Source organism: Lygodium microphyllum, chromosome 3 (assembly GCF_053477565.2).
Source record: "Lygodium microphyllum isolate KBCC chromosome 3, Lygodium_microphyllum_v1.1.10, whole genome shotgun sequence".
Classification (NCBI taxonomy): domain Eukaryota; kingdom Viridiplantae; phylum Streptophyta; class Polypodiopsida; order Schizaeales; family Lygodiaceae; genus Lygodium; species Lygodium microphyllum.
This window is the reverse complement of record NC_141137.1, coordinates 30,966,471-30,986,135: the sequence shown is the minus strand read 5'-3', so window position 1 is coordinate 30,986,135 and position 19,665 is coordinate 30,966,471. Positions and strand designations below refer to the sequence as shown.

Below are 19,665 nucleotides of genomic sequence, written 5' to 3'. Positions count from 1 at the left end.
AAGCATCCAAAAATAATTATCCTTGCGTATTAAAATGTATTCCACTCTATTTTTTATATTTAACTCGGTCCCGTAATCTACTCGCCACAGCACAATACATTCATTCTCTACCATCTATCTACTAGACATAATGTAACCACTATTACATACTTGCACGCATATATGAGTTACTATCATGTAACAAATAGACAAATGAAACTTCACAACATTTAAAAATATAAAATCATCTTATTTTAAAGCAATCATCATAACACAAGCTAATGTTATAGTCAATCATAGACAAATGTTGGGGATGATATAAGTAAAGTGCATGTTGATGTCGTTATGTTACAATTAAGGTGCAACCCAATGCTTCATTTTATGGGCACATATGTAGTGGGGATGCTGCAATACATGTATAAGCTTATGTTGGCCCATATGACAATTGATATGTATGTTAATACACAATAATGTTGTTTTTAAGATTGTATGTTTTCTAGAGAATATAGAGGCAAACAAGAATCCAATACTTTACTTCACATATGGAAGAGTCTAAATCATTACCATATCCAATGTGCTCTACTCAAATTTCTAGTTTGCTTTACGAGCTTGCAACTCAAAGCTTATTATGTCTTCAAGATAGCTCACAAGGGCCCATCGATTATATAAATACTTTAAAGTTTGTTACAAACTATTTGAGTTTGATTTGCAATATTTAAGTTCAGTCTATCATTTGTCTAATTTCATTTGACAAAGATTTGTCTTATGGTTTTACCTTAGGCTTATGGCTAGCCCAAATGTCACAACCTTATGCTATATGCTATATAGGATAAATTGTATTGGGCATATGCTCAAGGAAGAGCCAACTAATTCACAAGTGCAAATTGGGAGGCGCTGAATACCACCAACATAAGATGAGATGGTAATAAATATTTTTGTGCATGCATTCAAGTTGAACATCCATATTTCACATGTTCCATTCATCACACTACCTAGAGATAATCAAGCTGCTTGCTCTTATCCAATAGCACTTTTGTTTAAACCATTCCCCCCCATGACTTAAATCGTTTACATCACCGCATCAAGTGTAAAGCACAATTACAAGCAACACATTTGAGTAACAAACACGCTACGTTAGTTGTAGTTGATTATATTATTTAAATAAAATGCACACGAATCCAAGAGATGTGAAAATATTCAAATATGCCCCCCCATGCAGATGCCCTTCACAGCCACCTTTCATGCATCTGCCCTCCACCACTCTGCTAGAAGGATGGAACCAAGAGATGTGAAAAACTTCAAATATGCCCCATGCAATGCAGGTGCCCTTCACAGCCACCTTTCGTGCATCTGCCCTCCACCACTCTGCTAGAAGGATGGGACAGTCTGTGAGGGCTCTAAACTACCCCCACCCCTTTGTCTAAATTAAAATTGCAGAATGATATAGCTTGTTGTCTGTTTTGCTTCGCACATGCTCCACTCAAAATTGGAAACCTTCAGATATTTCATATTAAGAAGCAGACTACGGCACTATAGCTCTGCCTTATTCATAATTATAGGTGCAATTACTAACAAATTTTGAATGTAGAACCAGGATTCAGTATTAGTGAAACCCAAGTTTACGTGAGGATCGACCATTGGAATAACACACCAGATGAAAGAATACACACAAGATATGAAAGAATGTCGTATCCTTCACACTCAACATTAGAAACACACATTGTCCATGTATACATTGAAAGGAATCATCTACATCCTAAAAATCTAAAAGACCCATTTTTGTGTATGCCAGACATGTTACATTGATGTGTACAGTGATGTTAGAGTTGTTCTCCAAGACTTTCAACCAGGGCTTACCCCTCATATCTCCACCTTGCTCTAGGATCAACACCATTTGGAGATCCTATCTCACGACCTATGTCATTGTTAATTCCCCTTCTATGAGCATCCTTGTAACCTTGTCTGTGTGTAGCAGTCTCTCTTTGTGCTGCTGCTGCAAGAGGAGCGTCTATGGGGATACCTTGATTTTTGGTAGTGGGTTGCAAAAGATGAGGATTATCCTTCGCCCTGGGTGGCTCCTTACCATTCTTGCGTTCCTGCTGAAATAAGAGTAAAAAGATGGCAAACAAATCCTGCTCAATAACCAACTCCCAGTAGATTGTCATTCAAGTGAAAGGACAGGAAAAAAAACGTTCTCAATCTCAACTTGAACAACAGCTTGTGCCAAAGCTCCTAACCTCACGGAAAGGATTATTGTCTTCTGCTTCCAACATATGAACCACATGGCCCATCTTAGGTCTCTTATGAGCATCAGGATCAACACAACGCAAAGCTACCAACAGTGCTCGCTTTAAGGCCCGTGGCGATGGCTTATCCTGCATCTTTGGATCTGCCACTTCTTCAGTTCGACGCTCACCCACCATTGTCTTCAACCAATCCACCAGATTAACCTGCAAAGCACCAGCAAATCGTGATTACATCTGTTTTCTGAAGCTTTTCCTCATATTTAGAAGCCCTACTGTCCCCAAGAAATAGTGTTAAGAAAATGATATCCACCGTGCACTTGTTTTGTAGCTAAAAACATTACTTCACCTCAGCAGGCGGCCTGCTAAAGTCAACAGGGACTCGTCCTGTGACCAACTCCATAAGGAGCACCCCATAGCTGTACACATCACTCTTCTCTGTCAACATTCCGGTGAGAGCATATTCTGGAGCAACATACCTGGAGCATACCATAGAAACCTCAGGAAACATACCACCTACAGTCAAAACAATTCCTAGCTGTTTGTTCCACCTTATCAGCTAACATGCTCTTATAGTTGACTCACCCAAATGTCCCCATGACTCGTGTTGTCACATGGCTGTTTCCAGGCCCTAACAATTTAGCAAGTCCAAAATCAGAGACCTTTGGATTCCATTGGCTATCTATCAGGATGTTGCTTGACTTCACATCACGATGGACAACTTTAGGCTCCAACCCTTCATGCAGATAAGCCAGTCTGCAAACACCAAGAGCGTGCAATATTACAACACCATAAATTGCCATTAAGACATAAAACCAGAGATGGTGACAGAACCATTAATAACAACAATCTTAAGGGAGTTGTGAATAATGTTAGAAGTGAAAAACACTAACTGAAACAATTCCAAGATTTCAAGCACTCAAAAGATCATATTCACACAGCAATCTCAAATAGATTAACTAGTAAAAACCGTTTTGGATGTGCGAGGGGCTGAAAACCCAAAAAAAAGACTCAACATAATACATGCTGCAACGTGAAACACCAAACATTACACTAACTGAACCCATTACAACAATATGATGAAGGACTCAAATTTCACAATCACACAGCAATCTCAAATACGATCAACTGGTGAAAACCATTTTGGATCCTGATCTTCCTGGCCTTTAAGGGCTAGTACACAGACAGTCATGTAAACAACTGCCCATGTGCAAGGGGCTGCATACCCTAGAAAGAGACTCAACAGAATACATGCTGCAACGTGAAACACAGAGGCAAGGGGGAAGAAAGAACACACACAAGACTGAAGCCTCTGTGAAGGCTATGGGCACAAGTTACTGTTGAGACCAAAGCCAATACCAAATATGTCAATATGGGCTCAGATAACCATGGAGATCAAAACACATATCAGTATGTCAATGTGAGAAGAGGTGGTTCTAGAGGTAGGACAGGTGATAGTTTCTCGTTTACATACTTTTTCTGATCTGCCATTCCACCTTCAGCAATTCCGTCCATCATTCATCCCTTACATTCTACACCTATGCACTCAGGGGATCCCAGTCCTTTAGCGACAAACCCCGTAGGTAATGGTGAGAGTTCCCCTCCCAAATTGAGCACCTCCCAGAGTATATCCATCCCACATGAAAAAGCCCCCAATATCACTCAGGTGGCCCCACAGTTTGCACACATCTTAATGCCCAGTGCACCATCCTACTCTTTCCTAGCACATCCCCTTTCACTAGTCCACACCTAAGAGTGCACATCATGATTCCCAAGCATCTCCATGCCACATGTAATGCCCCTGACCATCTTATAATTTTCCACACATTTTTCCCTCACGTCACTCCTCATCAAAACTACTCCACTATGGCCAAGAATGTGTTTGGTGATAAGACTCACTTCAACGCATCACATTACAAATGTGATCTAGCCTGAAGCAGCATGTGTTGGATTTGCAAGACCCATGGGGCCTCATCGAGGATAAGAACCTTGGCTACATCCACAATAGGGCCTCATCAAGGGCAGGAACCCCATTTGATCCACAATTAAAACGTTCCCCTAGAATCCAACTTGCACACAAGACATGACACAAGCCATATCCACAAATAAAAACAATTGGACATCAAACTCACCTCCCACCAATAGAGCCAAACAGGCTCACCCCCAAGCCTAGGAGCTAGCAACACTCCGGGTCACGACCACATCCCAAGGGTTGGCATCGCATACCACCAACCCACACCATCCCAATGTACAATGCACCTGCATAGGGCCAAGAGTCCAAGAGAGGTGATCACACAATGAATGTGCACAAGAGAGCATTGAGTCCTATAAATAGGACTCAACTACCCTAACCCCCAAGTGCCACTAGCACCCATTCGGATATCCAATGATGTAACACTCGAGCTTAAAATGCATTGGCTTCTTTGAAACAGCCCCAAAACATGCTTGCTTAATGAACATCACCAAACTTTATTGAAAAAACGTGATCCTAGAGGCTGTGTCCCACATGCAAACCCTTATTTGGGAGGGCCCAAACTTCTTCTAAATAGACAGGCTGCCTTCCATTCAGCCCAATCTCATTTTTACAGTTTTCAGGTTTGCTGATGCTAAAGCTTCACTGTCTGCACCCCGTTCACAAAGGATATCTCAGCCAGAGCTGTCCATCATCCTCATCCATCATTTGACGCCTGCTGATCAGCCTTCTCTTGATGTTCTGGACTCCTTTCAACCTTGCGACTGCTCCACACAGCCTGGCAACTCTTGTACTTGCTGTGTTTACACTTTTGTGCATCCCCCAGCTGCCATACAATCATAAATGCTGTCACCCTGATCTGTCTACTCCAACCACAACTATGTTTTCAGTTTCTAACTGATCTGCTGCTGTAGATGCAGCCTATACTACTGCATTTTCATCATTTGCTGCCACCTTGACTGTTGTGAGCCCATCACCATCTATGTTTGCAATCTTCTCTCTCATCTTTGCCCATCCATCAGCTCCAGTCTGTTGCGTTTGCTACTGCCAGACACCTTCAAAGGCTGCCTTGCTGCATTTCGGGATCCATCAAAGTTCAACACACTCTCGAGCTCATTTATCTTTGCCTTGGTCCTTGGGACACGAGAGTTCAAGGTTTGATATTCATCACTGAATAGTGTGTTTGCTGCATTGAGCATAATATTCTATTCAAATTCATTCATTTCATTATTCATCGTGTTCGTTGTCTTTGAGTTACCCTAACCCTATTTGCATTATGTTATCAATCTATGCTTTGTCGTATGATTGCAATTGTGTTTTTATGTTAAACATAACTTTACATGGTATCGGAGCTACGTACTCTATGAAGAAACCTAGGCCCTTGATCAAAAAGCTCTACTCAAAAGCAAGAACTAGGTAAGGAAAGATGACTTTGAACACAACCTCATCACTTCATTCTCTCAAACCGAGCATGTCGAGAAACAAGCAAGAGTACACACCTCTACCTTCATTTCTCTTCTCTACTTTTGTGTCAGCTATGCCTACTTCTACTTCTTAATCTATTAAAATTGACTCCTCTTTTGAGCATATCATGGGAGATACTCTTGATGAAGGACATCTCCAAAGTAACTTTTGGTTTATGAGTTCCAAAGAAGACAAGTACTTTTACATGAAATCTAAGACAAGGTAAGCAAAAGAGTGAGAGTACACACCTCTACCTTCATTTCTCTTCTCTACTTTTGTGTCAGCTATGCCTACTTCTACTTCTTAATCTATTAAAATTGACTCCTCTTTTGAGCATATCATGGGAGATACTCTTGATGAAGGACATCTCCAAAGTAACTTTTGGTTTATGAGTTCCAAAGAAGACAAGTACTTTTACATGAAATCTAAGACAAGGTAAGCAAAAGAGTGAGAGAATCTCCTATAAGAGTTCCTTATCCATTTTTCCCTTCAAATTCATTTACTGCTTCTCAAGTTTAATTTGAAGTTGGTGCTTCTTCATCTCATTTTAACATGTTCACTTCTTCTTCTTCCACACCTCAATTCTCATTCCCACCCATCCCACCATCTTCTTCCACTGCATCTCCATTTCCATCATTCACTTCTTCATTTCAATGACCATATGTGGCATTCCACACTACATCAAAGGTTTACAAAACATAGACACATCCTTTAGGGCCTCCTCTTTTCCACATCCGAGTGGTATAAATGCACATTTGGAGGACGCTAGACCTCCATCACACACACTTTTAGAATATCCCCGCATGGGACACTCTCCCAAGCATTCCCAAGTGTGGATGAAATCTAGTACCACAGTTTGCCTCTGTGACTTTACCTACTCGACCTATTGGTCATTCTATTATGCACCAACTATCATTTGGGATAAGGCTTCATTGTTCCAATACCTCCATCTCCATCGGCACTCTATGGAAACACATACATTCCAATGCCTCCACCATCAGCATCATATGGATACCCACAACCTATTTCAAGACAAGTGATGTTTTAGTTAGTTTTGGAGAATTTATTTAAAAAAAATAAAGAAAAGTGATTTGTGAAATCGCGCGCGCCACCCACCTCCTCCTTTCTACCCTTCTTATCCAACACCAAATAATTCATTTTCCTCATCGATCCAGCATGCTTTTTCTTAAAACACTCATTTCAACAAGTCTAGCTACATCACTTGGTTAAATATAATGATGCATATTATTGACTCTCAGAACCTATGGGACCTTATTCAAGAGTTGGAACCCTGACCCTATCCCTCACTCATTCCATATAAGGTTGTCCACTCATGGAAGGCTAGAAATGCCTCCACCATAGTCGAGTTGATGCAAGGTCCCCTCCTTGAGTTTTACTCACAATTACAACACTTTGACCTAACATTTGAGAGATGGGCACATTTGACCGACCACTATGTGGTTCGAGATAGAACCCGTTGTATTACACTTGGCTGAGAGCTTCAAAACTTCAAAATCAAACTAACTGAGATGACCTCAAGGTCAAGTTGGATGAGTATCGACGCACTGAATTCTCTACCACGAGACTCTGGAGTCCTCTAATGACCAAGTCATGTTGTTTCTCAGCAAGCTACCAAACAAATACTTCCATTTTGTGCAACATGTAATCCCATAGCCTATCATGCCTACATTCTATGAATTTGAGTATTAGCCGAATAATGCGTTACACTCGACTAGTTGATCAATTTCATAATACTTCCTCCTTAGAGGGGACCCCTATTGCATCTTCTCAAAAGGGGCAACAATGGAAGGGCAAACAAAACCAAAATTAATTTCAAAATCAAAACCCAAATCAAGCTAGTAAGCCACAAGGAACCTCCCAATCTTCTCTCAACCCTAGATGGCAGAATGTATCTAACAAAAATAAATATTGTCAACATTGTCAAAAGGCTAGCCATTTTGATGACAAGTGTTGAGCAAAGGCAAGAAGCGCACAAGTAACACCCAAGAATCAAACCCCTGCCCCTTAGTCAAGCAACCCCCAGTGAAGGAAACAGGGTAGTGGCAACCAAAATTAGGAGTAGTGGCGTGGTCAAAAACCACTGCCACTCACCGACCATCATAGTCAACATCGTTCTCAACTCCAGAGGGCTTTTCTGACTAATTTGCAAAGGCCTACCTCATCTCTTTAAAGAGACCGAGAATACAAACCTCATCCAGCAAAGGTCCTCTCTTTGCAACCTAGCACTTTTTCTCTCGCTTAGATTGTGGATAGTGGAGCCCCACATCACATGACCCCCATCCAAGACATATTTCTCGCCCCAAGTGTCAAAGTGCAGCGATGCGGAAGCGTAGGACAAAGACTGAGAGAGAGTGAACATAGAGAGAAGAGAGAGAGAAAAGGAGACAATGTAAAGGCCCACCTCATCTCTTTAAAGAGATCCAAGAATACAAGCCTCATCTAGCAAAGGTCTTCTCTTTGCAACCTAGCACTTTTTCTCTCGCTTAGATTGTGGATAGTGGAGCCCCACATCACATGACCCCCATCCAAGACATTTTTTTCGCCCCAAGTGTCAAAGTGCAGCGATGTGGAAGCATAGGACAAAGACTGAGAGAGAGTGAACACAGAGAGAAGAGAGAGAGAGAAGGAGACAGTGTAAACGCAGAAAATCTGACTTGATGACCTTGGTCTCCGTCAGCCCGAGCACAATCTGTCTCAACCAACAGATCTCAAGATCAAAATCTGAATGTGAATCAATGAGTGTGCCACACACTGGCTATAAATAGCCAAAAAATAATAAATAACAGCACTAGGTCGGTTGCATTAAATGCAGCCAACTGCAAAAAACTGGCCGGCTGCAAACAGAAAATTTGTCTGACTGCACTACTGACGTTGCACCTGCTGACGTGTCCTCTGTCGTACTGTGTTGATGTGGCACTGCCATACTCTCCTGACGTGTCCGATTGTTTGTCCAGGGGATGACTCTACCTCTAACACCCCCTCTCAGATCCTGAACGAGGAATCAAACTAAGGGATCTGGAATGCTGACAAAGTAAAGCCTAGGGAAGAGCCTTCGTGAACAAATCTGCAAGATTATCCTCCGTCTTGTAGTAGTACTCCACATATGGATCCGAACTGGAAGGCCACTTCACAGTCCGATTCTCCCTTGACGGATGCTTCTCGCTACCGTCAGTTGATTGGATCCTTGATTTGGCTTCTCAACACTCGTATTGATCTTTGTTTTGCTGTGGGTCTTTTGGCAGGGTTCATGAGTGAACCCAAACAAATGATTGGCAAGCTGCTCTGAGGATTCATTGGTATTTGAGGAGAACCTCTCCCTTGGGGATTTCTTATCCAGCAGGCACAGATGCTTTAGATCTTGTTTTTGCAGGTTGGAGTGACTCAGATTGGGCTAGCGATGTGGACCATCAGCGGTATACTATAGGCTACTGTTTTACCTTGGGTACAGGTGTTATCTCTTGGAGTAGCAAGAAGTAGCCCACGGTCGCTCTTTCTTCTACTAAGGTGGAGCATCGGGCTGCGTCTTCCACCACATGTAAGGTTGTGTGGCTTTGGAGATTGTTGGAGGAGCTTGGTTGCCCCCAGATTCGTCCTACTCTTTTGTGGTGCAACAATGAGAGTTGCATTACCTTGGTGCGGAATCTTGTATTCCATGCCTAGACGAAGCACATTGAGATCCAATATCACTTCATTCGGGATGTCCATGAGCAGCCAAGGCAGACCATCATGCAATCAGGCGCAAACACGCAGTCTGTTAGAATCTCTTCAGTAGCATCCACCAACGAAAACTCCTCTGGGGTGACCGGTGGAAGTGAAGACTCTGAATCAAAAGAAGAATCTCCATCAAGAGGCTCTAGCTCCAAAGGAACTGTCTCGAGAGCCCAACTCTCCCATGGATTTCCAAGGACGGGGTGCTCCACACCCCCCTCAGTGGCCGGAACCTTCACAAACTGCACATCTCGGCTCGTATAGACATCCTGCTTTACAGAATCAAACAGACAATAACCTTGGGATTGGGAGTTGTAGACAACAAAAACCTGACGTCGAAAAGCCACCTCGAACTTGTCATGCTGTGTCTTCGGGAAATAAGATCCTGAAATAAGAGACATCAAGCTTAGTCCCAAAGTAAGCCTCAAAAGGTGTCATCCTCTCAACGACCGAGGTGGGAGATCGATTGAGGATGTGAATTGCGGTACCCACTGCATCGGCCCACAGAAACCGAGGTGTCTCTCGGTGCTCCATCATGGTGCGTACCATCTTGATCACACTTCGGTTCTTCCGCTCCAAAATGCCTCTCTCTTGAGGAGTATTGGTGTTAGCAAACTCTTGGTGAATGCCACTATCTGCACAAAAATGAGCAAACTCATTAGACATAAATTCACCTCACTTGTCTAAACGCAAGGTCTTCAATTGCCAGCCAAATCAGTTTTCCTCAAAAAGAAGTCAATCCTTGAAGTGAGAGAAAGCCTCCGACTTCAATGTCAAGAAATAGGCCCGTGTCATCCTTCTGTAGTCATCCAGGATCAACATGAAGTACAAGCTCCCCTTCAGGGACTCGATCCTTATCGGGCCACAAAGATCCGTAGAGACAAGCTCCATAGGTGAAGTAGACCACCTCAAAGCTTTATTGGGATTCGCATCCCAATGCAGTTTCCCACGAATGCAGGAGACACATGGCTAATGGCTCGCCACTATATCCAACAAACCTCGAACAAACAATCCTCACAACGCCTTTCGAAGATACTCATAGTTCAGGTGGCCAAACTAAGCATACCATAGCTTGGACTGTGTCTGAGAAGTAAGAAGAAGAGAAGTAAGAGATGTAGAAGACTTCAATTTGTAGACGCCTTCTCCTTGTCCTTCTTGGATTTGTTGTCCTTCTTCTTCTTCTTTTGGTCCTTCCCCTTCTTCTGACAAGCTTGACCAACCAAAGCCTCCAATTTGGAAGCATTCTGTCCCTTCAATTGTTCCTCTTGGTCCAAGACCATAGGAACCAACTCTTCCCACCAAAGAGTCAACTCCCGCCCTAAGGCAATAAGAGCGGAATAAAAAGAACCGAATTGTGGCGGCAACTGAGACAGCAAAGTGATCGTCATATCTTAGGAGGAAATAGGCTTCCCCGCATTTTAAACCTATATCTAAAGCTGCCGAAGTTTGTTGATGTGTTCCTAAAGTGAAGAAGACTTATTCATGGACAAGCTCCGCATCTGCACCTCCAAAGAAACCCTCTTCATCAGGGGTCATTTGGTTGTACATCTGATCGAGCTCCAACCATATCTCTCAAGCCACCGTCAAGTGCTCGATGTGAGCTATCACGACTGTTGTACAAGACAGAAAAAGAAAAGAACAAATCCTAGCATTCAGTTTGTCCCAATGAGACTGGGCCTTGGTCAACTCCGCACGAGCATTGGAAGAGAGGTTGGACTCATCTCTCACCAAGGGCCTATTTAATCTTCTCCATCACCAGTTCCGCCAAATCATAAGACTCTAAAATGGCCAACATCATCACCCGCCAGATGTGGTAATTGTCACCATCAAGCTTCTGATCCAATGGAAGAGCCGGTAAGACAGACACCTTCCTGTCCATGATCGCCTGGAACTCCAAATCAATCTCTGTAGACATGTTAACCTACAATGCCTACACAAACGCAAAATCAGCCCCCTTTGATTGTGTAAACACAGCCTTCTAGGGCTGGTTCCTCCACTGCCCAAACCTTCTTCACTCGCCGAAGGCGATGAAAAGGTAAAATCTGCAATGGAAGGCCTAAAACGCAGCCTTCCTCCCCTTTGAACAGCAATAACCTGCAACAAATTCACCAATTGGACTCCTTTCCTACACGCCCACGCTCGCTTCAACCTTGATCCGATGTGCAGCCCTCCTACTCGCCCTCGAATCCTGAAATAGGGCAACAATGTAGAAGCGTAGGACAAAGACTGACAGAGAGTGAACATAGAGAGAAGAGAGAGAAAAGGAGACTGTGTAAACGCAGAAAATCTGCAATGTAGTATGCTATATAAGAGTGCAGAAATATACACGGGGACAGAGGAAATATCTGCATGTGTCTCCGACTTGATGACCTCAATCTCTGTCAGTCTGAGCACATTCTGTCTCAACCAACAGATCTCAAAATCAGAATCTGAATGTGAATCAATGAGTGTGCCACACACTGGCTATAGCTAAATAATAATAAATAATAGTACCACGTCAGTTGCATTAAATGCAGCCGACTACAAACAGAAAATATGTTCGACTGCATTGCTGACATGTCCTCTGCCGTACTGTGCTAACGTGGCACTGCCATGCTCTGCTGACGTGTCCAACTAACTGTCCAAGGGATGACTCTACCTCTAACACGGAGTCCCCGTAATCTCACGGCAGCTTGCAATTACAAGTGCCTAATACAATAACTCCTTGGATTTGAGGCATTGAGATAGATCAATTAGATAGATCATTTGGAGACCAAGGGTCAAATCTTGCCTTCAATAGACAATACTTTTATGGCACCTATTTGAGGGTGAATCTTCTTTCTGTCTACCAAACTTTGCCTCTTAAGGAGAGTTGTCTTTTACACAAAGACCATTGTTAAGCTCATTGACAATTGTGGATCTATTGGTAGCTTGGAGCAAAGTACAACATAATGACCTCTAATTGATATCATAGCTCGTTTCTCAATTAATTGTTAAAGTATCCATAAAACCAACCTTTCCTCTGAAAGAGGGTGGCGATTCCCTAATCAAGCACTTTATTACAGTAATGAGTAAATAAACATAAATTGAAACGCACACTTTACCTTCAAAATCTTGGATAACGAACACCATGTTGACCCCAAAACTAGCATCTCTTTTGGTATTTCTTTATCTTTCTAATCTACAACACCCTCTCTCTCTCTCTCTCTCTCTCTCTCTCTCTCTCTTTCTCTCTCTCTCTCTCACAAGCTAGAAAATCCTAAATGGCTGAAACCAAGCCCCAAAAACCTTTTCTCAATTTGCATGGCTATTTTTGCCCAGTGGCCACCTTCTAAACCCAATTTTCAACATTATCCAACCATTTAGCTAATTTTCAAAATTAAATAATTCTGAAATTTAATTTAAATCCTTCTAACCCTGCCCAAAAATAAATGTGCCCATCCATAATTAAATTGGCTAGGCCATTTGCAACCGGAGGGAGTCCCCAACCTCTATTGACCCTTAAACTTGCATTAAGCAATTATTTAATGCTAGTCCCAAGTGTCACCACAAATACTTATCGGCCAAATAACTATGGTAGGGTCAAAACTGACACCAACGCCCAACTAGCATAACTTATCACAACTTTTTTCTTTGATACCCATTGCATCCTCATGATCCTTGGCCTGTTACCAAGAAATACTTGCCATGTGCATCACGTGCTAAACAACCTTGCACATTTGATTAGTAGCTAATCAAATGTTATCAACAAGATTAAAGCATCTCAAAATTTCACGTCCTTTGTGACAGACCTCTCCCTTGAAATCTTTGCAATGGACACTATTATCTAACCATATCATATGCCCCAAAGCTGTTGAAATTTTCCAACCAGCATAAACATTAAATAAAACTCAGAAACAACGCAAAGTTGTTGCTAGAAATGCATTGAATGCATCTATAACTCATGTTTCTCAACTGTTCTTACTTTAGAACACAATGAAGCATATTCTCAGCATAAACTGTGGTTGAATCTTTCAACATGCTCCTGTCCATAAACCAATTGTAAACCATTGAAAACTGTGCATAAGCTGATCACTTGCCTATCTAAGAACTGATCAAAAACTCCTACAAATGTGACCCCAAATTGATCACAAATTAATTGCAAAAATTGATCAGTAACTGATGCAAAACTAATTCCAAAAATGATTATAAAGGGTCCTCAAACTGATCAAAATTTGAGCTGAAACTAATCAAAATTTTGTCTCAAAACTAAGACAAAAACTCATGCCAAACTGATCATAATCTAATGCAAAAGTATAGTTTTAGTGCCCAAGTGGCACTCGTACTCATCTACATACATCTCACAATGACTAGTACATGAGTTAGTGACCTGATGGCAAACATAATGTCAACATAATACCTTGTATGCATGCTGAATACATCCAAGATCCACTACATACGAGAGTTGTCCACAACTGGGGGAGTGGAAGTGCTCTCTCTCCCTTGAGCATCAAGCAATGCTCCGGACCCCTACTTTGCTAAACCTGACTGAGCCCAAACCAAAGTCGGCTCTAACTAAAAGGCATCTAAATAAAGTTGCAACAACTGAGGATGGTCTGCAAAGTCATCCTCTTCCATCCATTTTGCATCCATTGGTGAATAGTTTTGAAACTTCACAAAATATCTCCTAGAAACTTTACCCCTGACCTTTCTTTCCTTATGTGCCAAAGTCTGCTATTAAAAGAAAGCATAAAGGAAAAATACCCCAAAACCACCTATAAAAGGGCATCATGGCATTCACTCTTATCCCACATCATAATTTGCCATCACCCAGCTTGATGCCCTCATTGCCAGACCTACATCAAATAATCATCACCAGCCACCCTACAGCATGAACAGCCACCGTCATCATCTTTCCCAGCTGCATTTGCTGCCTGTCCTGTGCTCCAACTGTCATTGCCACCCTACCACATCATCATCTCCATGCAGATAAGCAGAATCATTGCCCGCAAATCTGACTGCAGCCTGTCATTCCCAACAGATTCAAGGCAGATGATACTGTCCAAAAGCTCTAGGTGGTTGTGTTTTCTGCATCAAAGCCTAAAAGGTGCTCCTATCTGTACCTACTGCTCTTGGAGACTGTTCTTGTGCTGTTTCTGCACCAGTATACAGGAGAATGGCAGTTTCTTGGCATCCTACAGGTGGACAGCTGCCGTGTGCAGGATCTGTCTTAAATTGTCACCCTTGCAGCAGTTCTCAGAATCTCCAACACCTATCATAGCTCACATCTGCCCTAGTCCTCAAGACAGGAGGCGTGAGGCCGCGTTGAGAACACCCTCTTCTTCATTAAGCATTCATCAAATTGTGAGAATGTGTTTATTGTGCCTCTTACATCTCTATTTATCTCCTTTCGTCCTAGCATTTCCTTACAGAATGGTGTTCAAAAGAGATTTGCAATTGTTTTGTGTTGGGTTAGAATTATGATGTGCAAAAGGAAAACTGAAAATTGAGCTTTGCAGATGCTCCCAATTACAAGATTAGATTCACTGGGGGCCATTAATAGTACAAAACACACAAGAATTAGGGCTGGTCTGGGCTGAAAATAACTCTTTTAGGTAGAAAGAAGTTTTTGCCTAATGGAAAACACAACTACAGGCAAAAGAGCTAAATTAACCTTCCACCAGGGTGATCTAGGGCTGATCTAAAGACATCAGATCTAATAAGAACACCAAAAATGGCAACTCTTCTCTATTGAGAATCAAAGAGCACCACAAGAGAAGGAAGAAGCCAACCAATAGAGCCAAAGGGATAGAAGGGAAAAGCCATGTCAAAGGAATGTGTAGGGTGCCTTCAACTTAGTCACCAATGAGCAAAAGCAATAAAAGGTCATCTCTGAATCAATGTTATAGCTTGCCTATATAAGGCTCACTATAAATGGAAGGGTCCCAAGGGACTTGAGCCATACACATGTGCTCTTGCATATTCTCATATATTATTCTCAAGCCTTCTTTATCACGGAGTTACTAAAATTATTTAAGCCACCCTAGATCCATGTTTTAACACGATATTATACCTAGTTGGGAAGGCTCAAGAGACAAAACTTTCTGGTTTAGGCCACCCTAGATCCATGTTTCAACATGGTAGTACAGCTAGTTAGGATGGCTAAAGAGTCAAAACGTATTGGTTTTATGATTGGTAGGTTGAACATGAAATTGTTTCTCATTATCAATGAAGTCCAGATAGTCTTTTTCAGATATAGCAATGGGTCTAAAGCCTTTGCCTAGTTCTACAACTCAGACTGTATTGAGCTATGGAAGACATGCTACACCATAACAGCAAAAGCTTCAAGATTATTCTTTTCAAAGCTTCTCTTTGCTCAATATCGTCTTATTGTGTAGCTGAGGGTAGTTATAACATGGTAGGTGGAGCAATATTAAGTTGCAATATGAAAGTTTGTGAGGAGATCTTGTTTTCTTTTATTTGAGCATTACAAGTTTCATCCTATGTATCAAGCAGTGGCACATTTGACTTTGAGAGCCCGGCAAGAGCATCAGATGTCAACCCTGAACAAGCAACTGGCTGTAAGCTAGCTCCCAATCTAGTAACAGAAAAGTCTTGAAACCTCACTTTTTAGTGTGATCATACCAAGATCTAGCCACAATCAGATACAAACTGAACTATGTATCAAGCCCGGCAAGTCCATCAGATGTAAAACTTGGGCAAGGCCTAATTAGAATCACTAAGTACCAATCAAGCAAGTATCTCTCAGCTATTAAAATGGACAGAGTAGCAAGATTTAGCCACTACCAGATACAGATGGAACCTATGTAGCAAACAGTTACATGTTTGACTTGAGAGGCCAAGTAACTGAAACCAGATGTTAACCTTGAGCAAGCTCCCAATCCACAGAAACAGTATTTAAGCCTTACATTTTAGCATAACCTTTCTTACCAGAGAGAGGTTGCTCTACATCTCCAGTAGATAAAAAGTCAAACAAGGGAATTGGATAAGTGCATCCAATTGGTCCTTTAAAAGCCCAGTCATGCAGCATGCTGGTAATTAGGCTAACAAGAATACTCGATCCCATAGTAGACTCTACATTTACCCTACAAGGAAGTGGAACTGTGAGTTAAAGCTATAGAACAGGATATTGCACGGGCACAGTTGGGATAGTTGATGTGCACTTTTAATGAGGACGTTTCATAGAAAGTGTAAGAGCTAGCTATGCTTTCTCCACATTGAATGAAGGGCAATAATTATTTCCGATCCCCCTTTTTGACAATTATAGAACCTTTGTATGGCTGCAAGTTAGGTGTAGTTTAGCTGTGTCAAAATGAATAATTAGTGAAGCTTGAAAGAGAGGTGCACCACTTACATCCAAAACCCCTCAAAAGCACAAACCAAAAGAGGCAATTGATACGACAGAGCATGGACCGAGAAAGAGTTGATGATTACCCCTTTGCAGTACCGAGAATAATTCGCATTCTGATATCCCAACTCAATGGTGGATGTTCCCCCAGCTGTCCATGGAGCCACTGCTCCAAATTCCCATTGTCAATGTACTCATAAACAAGCATCCTGAAAAGCAAGCAGCACATACATTCCAAATAACAAAGGGCAATCAGTTAGTAGATTCTACAGCACTTACGTAAGATGTAAATTCTTGTGTGAGTACTGAAAGAAAGTGCCAGAGATCCTGCTCTCATCCTTCAAATCAAATGTTTATATTCCAACATTTACTACAGTTCACCTTTGCGAGCCTTCCATACAATATCCAATCAACCGTACAAGATTCTTGTGTCTGACACGTCCTATCGCCTCTACCTCTATCTTGAACTCCCTCTCAGCCTGCCCTCTGCAAGCGAAAAAATCGGCCAGGAACAGAATTACATTGCAAAACCCTTTAAGACGTCACAAACAGAGGACAAAGGGAAATTGCAATGATCGCAATCCTCCTACCTATTATTTAGAAGATTTTTCACAGCTATGCGTGTACCATCAGGTAGCTGACCAAAGTACACAATCCCGTATCCTCCCTCACCGAGCACATTGGAATCAGAGAAGGAATCAGTCGCAGCCTCTAGCTCACGCATGGTGTACCAATGGCCCCATCCCAAATGGGAAACTTCTGGAACTGTGATCCCTGTACCTGCAGTTGGTGCAGGAGCTGGAGATTCTGCTGATCGGGAATTGCTGCTGGCGCTCGAGCCTCTATCATGTGGGTGATGCCCTCTCTTCTCCCCCTCAACAGGTCCCTTTTCCACACGGGTAGGCCGTGCTTTGTGCACCATTTCCACACGGGTGTCTTCACCAAGCCGGAGGTTTGGCCTTGTGCCTCTTTCTGCTGCTCCTCTGCCATCAAAGCCCTTCTCGCCTTTGTCGGAACCTTGCTCTCCATTTGGAACATGCACCACAACCTTCTCGATTGGCGGTCTATCTTCAGACAAGTTGCTCAGGGAACGGCCATACGCACCCTGTGGAATAGGTTTCCTGGCCCTTTCTGCCCTCATCATGTCTTTCGCTGAGGCCTTGTGTGCCAGAATAACTGGCTTTTCTGCAGCTTTCCTCCTCGAGCTTAACCATAGTGACAGAAAGAAGAGAATGAGGACAATAAATGCCCCTACTCCAATACCGATGACGGCCCACAATTTGAGCCCGAAGATGATCGTTCTTTTAGAGAGCACATTGTTCAAAAAATCCATGGTTGTATGCAGAGATCCGTGCCGAACAAGGTACTGCAGTTTGAAAGACAGGACTGCAAGCATTAGCGCAGGCCAATGGGGCATATGCGTCAAGCAGATCAAAGCATGTGAAGGGAATGAATCTATACACAAATACAATACCTGTTCTCAGATTTTAGCTTCAGTGTACAAAACATATCCTGTGTGGGGGTACACCAGCAGAACCTGCATCCAAGGGAAAAGTAGAATGCAATGAGCTGTCTGTCAGACACCAGAGCACGTCAGACGAAACAGTCAAGCAAGATGGCAGAGAGCTGGCTAACAATGCGATCAAAGCCATCACCTTACCAACTTCAGGTAGCCAGCCTTAAATTCAAGCAGGAAACTGTGTGTATGGATTCAACATGTACAAAGGAACCCTAATGGCTTAATCCACAGGGAAATATGCCATCAAAGCTGAGCTGAAAGCTGGTAGGGGGCACAAGAAAATCCTAACAACACTGTTGACACATCAGGGAGATTGGCCGTGAAACAGCTCATTGCGCAGCTCGACCGAGTGCAGAAAGCTATGGCTGCCTTTGTTTAACTTTTGGCTGCCTTTCCAACTGTCTGTTGTGTGTGTCCGGAGGAGGATATCCCACAGTGCGAGCAAAAGGAGAGAGTAGGAAAAGGGTAAAGAAGGAGGAGGCGAACCGAAGAGGAGGCAAAGCTGACAGAAAAGAGCTGGATGCACGGGATCTATAGTTACTGCATCCATGAAGAAGCCAGAGAGAGAGAGAGAGAGAGAGAGAGAGAGAGGGAAAATAGGAATTTAAATGCATTTTTAAGCTCTTACAAAATGACAGTAAGAGAATAAACATATTTACTCATTTTAAGGAAAATGGGATTTAAATCTTTTTTCTATATATTAGCAGAAGGAAAACGTTTACCTTTTAGGAAGGAATGAGATTTTTGGATGCATTTTTTATCATTATTTCGTTTTCTGTCATTTAAATTTGATTTGATTCATTTATCCTTGATTTAATTTTCTTATTAATAAATAAATTGGTGATATTTACAGCTAATATTTAGCCGAATGGCTTCGACTAGTTTATTTATTTTTTCATATCATCTGGATAGTATTCAGGGATTTTTTCTTTTTCCTGGTATTCCCTGCAGATATTATAAAAACGTTTTAAGTTATTGCGATTATTATTATTATCGAAATGGCATGTCTCTAAGTATGTGTTGTTTGGTCGTATTCCAGTGAGCTGAACGTTACTATTTTTTGATTTTAATTGCTGGCCATTCGAACTTTGTGATGTTATCAAATATGTGTATTTTTGGGTCGTCTTGTAGTGATTCCAACGTTACTATTTTGACTCCAAGTTCTGGTCATATTTTCGGAACTGTATCGAATTATCAAAAAAGTTTTTGATGGCTGTGGTTATTATTATTATTACTAATACGAAAGACTAAATAACCAATCACTTTCGAAATTAGCATTATTTTATTACCATGTAAACGAGAAATAGGGAGTGATGGCAACAGGGAAAATCCATTTGCGCGAAAGCGGAGAACGACAGAAAATCTGCCCTTTTTCCACGTGGCTCCTGACCTGTCCGATTGAGCAGTGCAGCTTACGTTTTGATACGCTCTC

General features: G+C 42.1%; 1 protein-coding gene across 2 annotated transcripts; it reads right to left on the bottom strand.

Annotated features, from left to right (window-relative positions):
* Positions 1-1,655: 1,655 nt before the first annotated feature.
* Positions 1,656-18,788, bottom strand: LOC148038193 (putative serine/threonine-protein kinase At1g01540). Of its 2 annotated transcripts, none has more exons than XM_087669829.1 (9): positions 18,370-18,788; positions 18,189-18,251; positions 17,305-18,080; positions 17,096-17,200; positions 16,801-16,923; positions 2,808-2,978; positions 2,572-2,701; positions 2,217-2,429; positions 1,656-2,078 (listed from the first exon to the last, which is right to left on the bottom strand). In XM_087669829.1, exons 3-9 carry the CDS (start codon positions 18,045-18,047, stop codon positions 1,833-1,835), a joined length of 1,731 nt encoding a protein of 576 aa, XP_087525955.1. In that variant the 5' UTR covers positions 18,048-18,080; positions 18,189-18,251; positions 18,370-18,788; the 3' UTR covers positions 1,656-1,832. The 2 variants fall into 2 exon arrangements, with proteins under 2 accessions (XP_087525955.1, XP_087525956.1); XM_087669830.1 differs by having other exon boundaries at positions 1,656-2,075.
* Positions 18,789-19,665: the final 877 nt, after the last annotated feature.